Source organism: Parus major, chromosome 11, assembly GCF_001522545.3.
Source record: "Parus major isolate Abel chromosome 11, Parus_major1.1, whole genome shotgun sequence".
Lineage (NCBI taxonomy): Eukaryota > Metazoa > Chordata > Aves > Passeriformes > Paridae > Parus > Parus major.
Window position 1 is genome coordinate 1,004,932 of NC_031780.1, and position 2,634 is coordinate 1,007,565.

The 2,634-nt window shown below is 65.7% G+C and overlaps 1 protein-coding gene across 1 annotated transcript; it reads right to left on the bottom strand.

Annotated features, from left to right (window-relative positions):
* Positions 1 to 6: 6 nt before the first annotated feature.
* Positions 7 to 2,384, bottom strand: TUBB3 (tubulin beta 3 class III). Its single transcript, XM_015639515.3, has 3 exons — positions 2,243 to 2,384; positions 1,424 to 1,534; positions 7 to 1,115 (listed from the first exon to the last, which is right to left on the bottom strand). The coding sequence occupies exons 2-3, from the start codon at positions 1,482 to 1,484 to the stop codon at positions 40 to 42; spliced, it is 1,137 nt and encodes a 378-aa protein (XP_015495001.1). The 5' UTR covers positions 1,485 to 1,534; positions 2,243 to 2,384; the 3' UTR covers positions 7 to 39.
* Between the last annotated feature and the right edge of the window lie 250 nt (positions 2,385 to 2,634).

Below are 2,634 nucleotides of genomic sequence, written 5' to 3' on the forward strand. Positions count from 1 at the left end.
GGGGGGGCTGCGGGCACTGTTGGGGGGCGGCGTCGGGCGTCACTTGGCGCCCTGCGCCTCCGACTCCTCCTCGTCGTCCTCGTACATTTCACCCTCCTCCTCGGCCGTGGCGTCCTGGTACTGCTGGTACTCGGACACCAGGTCATTCATGTTGCTCTCGGCCTCGGTGAACTCCATCTCGTCCATCCCCTCGCCCGTGTACCAGTGCAGGAAGGCTTTGCGGCGGAACATGGCTGTGAACTGCTCCGAGATGCGCTTGAAGAGCTCCTGGATGGCCGTGCTGTTCCCGATGAAGGTGGAGGACATCTTCAGCCCCCGCGGCGGGATGTCACACACGGCCACCTTGACATTGTTGGGGATCCACTCCACAAAGTAGGAGCTGTTCTTGCTCTGGATGGCCAACATCTGTTCATCCACCTCCTTCATGGACATGCGGCCACGGAAGACAGTGGCCACGGTGAGGTAGCGGCCATGGCGGGGGTCGCAGGCTGCCATCATGTTCTTGGCATCAAACATCTGCTGGGTGAGCTCGGGCACGGTGAGGGCGCGGTACTGCTGGCTGCCACGCGCCGTCAGCGGGGCAAAGCCAGGCATGAAGAAGTGCAGCCGCGGGAAGGGCACCATGTTGACGGCCAGCTTGCGGAGGTCAGCGTTGAGCTGGCCGGGGAAGCGCAGGGAGGTGGTGACGCCGCTCATGGTGGCCGACACCAGGTGGTTGAGGTCACCATAGGTGGGGGTGGCCAGTTTGAGGGTGCGGAAGCAGATGTCGTAGAGCGCCTCGTTGTCGATGCAGTACGTCTCATCCGTGTTCTCCACCAGCTGGTGGATGGAGAGCGTGGCATTGTAGGGCTCCACCACCGTGTCTGACACCTTGGGGGACGGCACCACGCTGAAGGTGTTCATGATGCGGTCGGGGTACTCCTCCCGCACCTTGCTGATGAGCAGGGTGCCCATGCCCGAGCCAGTGCCCCCGCCCAGAGAGTGGGTCAGCTGGAAGCCCTGCAGGCAGTCGCAGTTCTCACACTCCTTCCGCACCACGTCCAGCACCGAGTCCACCAGCTCGGCCCCCTCTGTGTAGTGCCCCTTGGCCCAGTTGTTCCCAGCACCGCTCTGCCCTGGGAAAGAAAAGAGGCTCCGATGGCCGCTGGCCCCCCACGCCCACGGCCCGAGGGGACCGGGGCGAGGATCAGGACTGGGACCAGCCGATGCCGCCGGCAGCACCGGGGAGATCTGACGCCGGGGCGGGGTGGGAAGCAGGAACCGCAGAGGTTTGGCGGCGTGCCGGCAGTGCCGGGCCCCGCGGCGCGGGAGGGGTGTGCCCGCCGAGCGCCCCGGGGACGGCGGCTGGCAGGGCGGGTCCGAGGATGCAGGGGCTGGGGGGAACATGGGGGGACGGTGCACCCCTCCCTCGCCAGGGACCTACCAAAGATGAAGTTGTCAGGGCGGAAGAGGTGGCCGAAGGCACCCGAGCGCACGCTGTCCATCGTCCCCGGCTCCAGATCCACCAGGATGGCGCGAGGCACATACTTGTGAGCTGAGAGAGACCCCATGATGGGAGGGGACCTGCTGCCGCCCCCCCATCCCACCCCAGAGGTGTTCCCCAGCACCCTGCAGGGTTTTACAGGGCAGGGAGCACAGGTCGTGTCCCCCCCAAATCCCGGGGGCTCAAGGCGTGGGTGCATGTCTCATGCCCCCCAAACAATGGGGGTCACATGGGTGGGTACACATCTGTCCCCCGTTCCCCCTCTGGGCCCCGTGGGGTGGGTGGATGTTCCTGTTTTGTCCCTCCCACACCACAGGATCCTACAGGGTGAGTGCAGGTGTCCCTGTTTCCCAAACCACAGAGTCCCATGGGGTGGGTGCATGTATCACACCTCCACCCAGACTACAGAGTCCCATGAACTGGAGGCACATGTGCACCCCTGTCCCCCAAACTGCGGGGTCTGAGGGGGTGGGTGCACATGTCTGCCCTCCCGGGGTCCAACAGGGCTGGGGTGCAGGTGTTGTGTGTGACCCCTCCCAACTGGCAGGGTCCCATGGAACTGGGTGTACATGATTTCCCCCTGCCCCACACTAAATGGTCCCACGGGGTGGGTGCATGTGCCTGCCCACCCCACATCTCTGTGGGGTGGGTGTGTCTATCTGCCCCCCCCTTCCCACCGCAGCAGACCCAGCTCCCCCTGCACTGGGGGGTCAGACTGGGGCCCCAGCCCAAGGGAGGTTCCGAGGGGGGGTCGCTTACAAGAGGCCTCATTGTAGTAGACGCTGATGCGTTCAAGCTGCAGGTCCGAGTCCCCCACGTAGTTGCCGCTGGGGTCGATGCCGTGTTCGTCGCTGATCACCTCCCAGAACTGGGGAGGACGGGGAGCTCAGAAGGGGGGGATGTACTGGAACACCCCCAGGCCCCCGGGCGAGGCTCGGGGCACCACGATCCTCCCATCCCTAGGCAGGGCTGGGTGGGGCAAGAGGCACTGGGATCCCCCAAATACCCAAAATCCCGAGCAGGGAGGGGCTTATCAGGACTCCTCAAACCCCGGGACAGGGCTCAGCAGGGCGGGGGGCACCGGGACCCCCAAACGGCGGGCAGGGCGCGGTGCGGGCGCTGTCCGCGGTGCTGACGGACAAAGGCGGGGG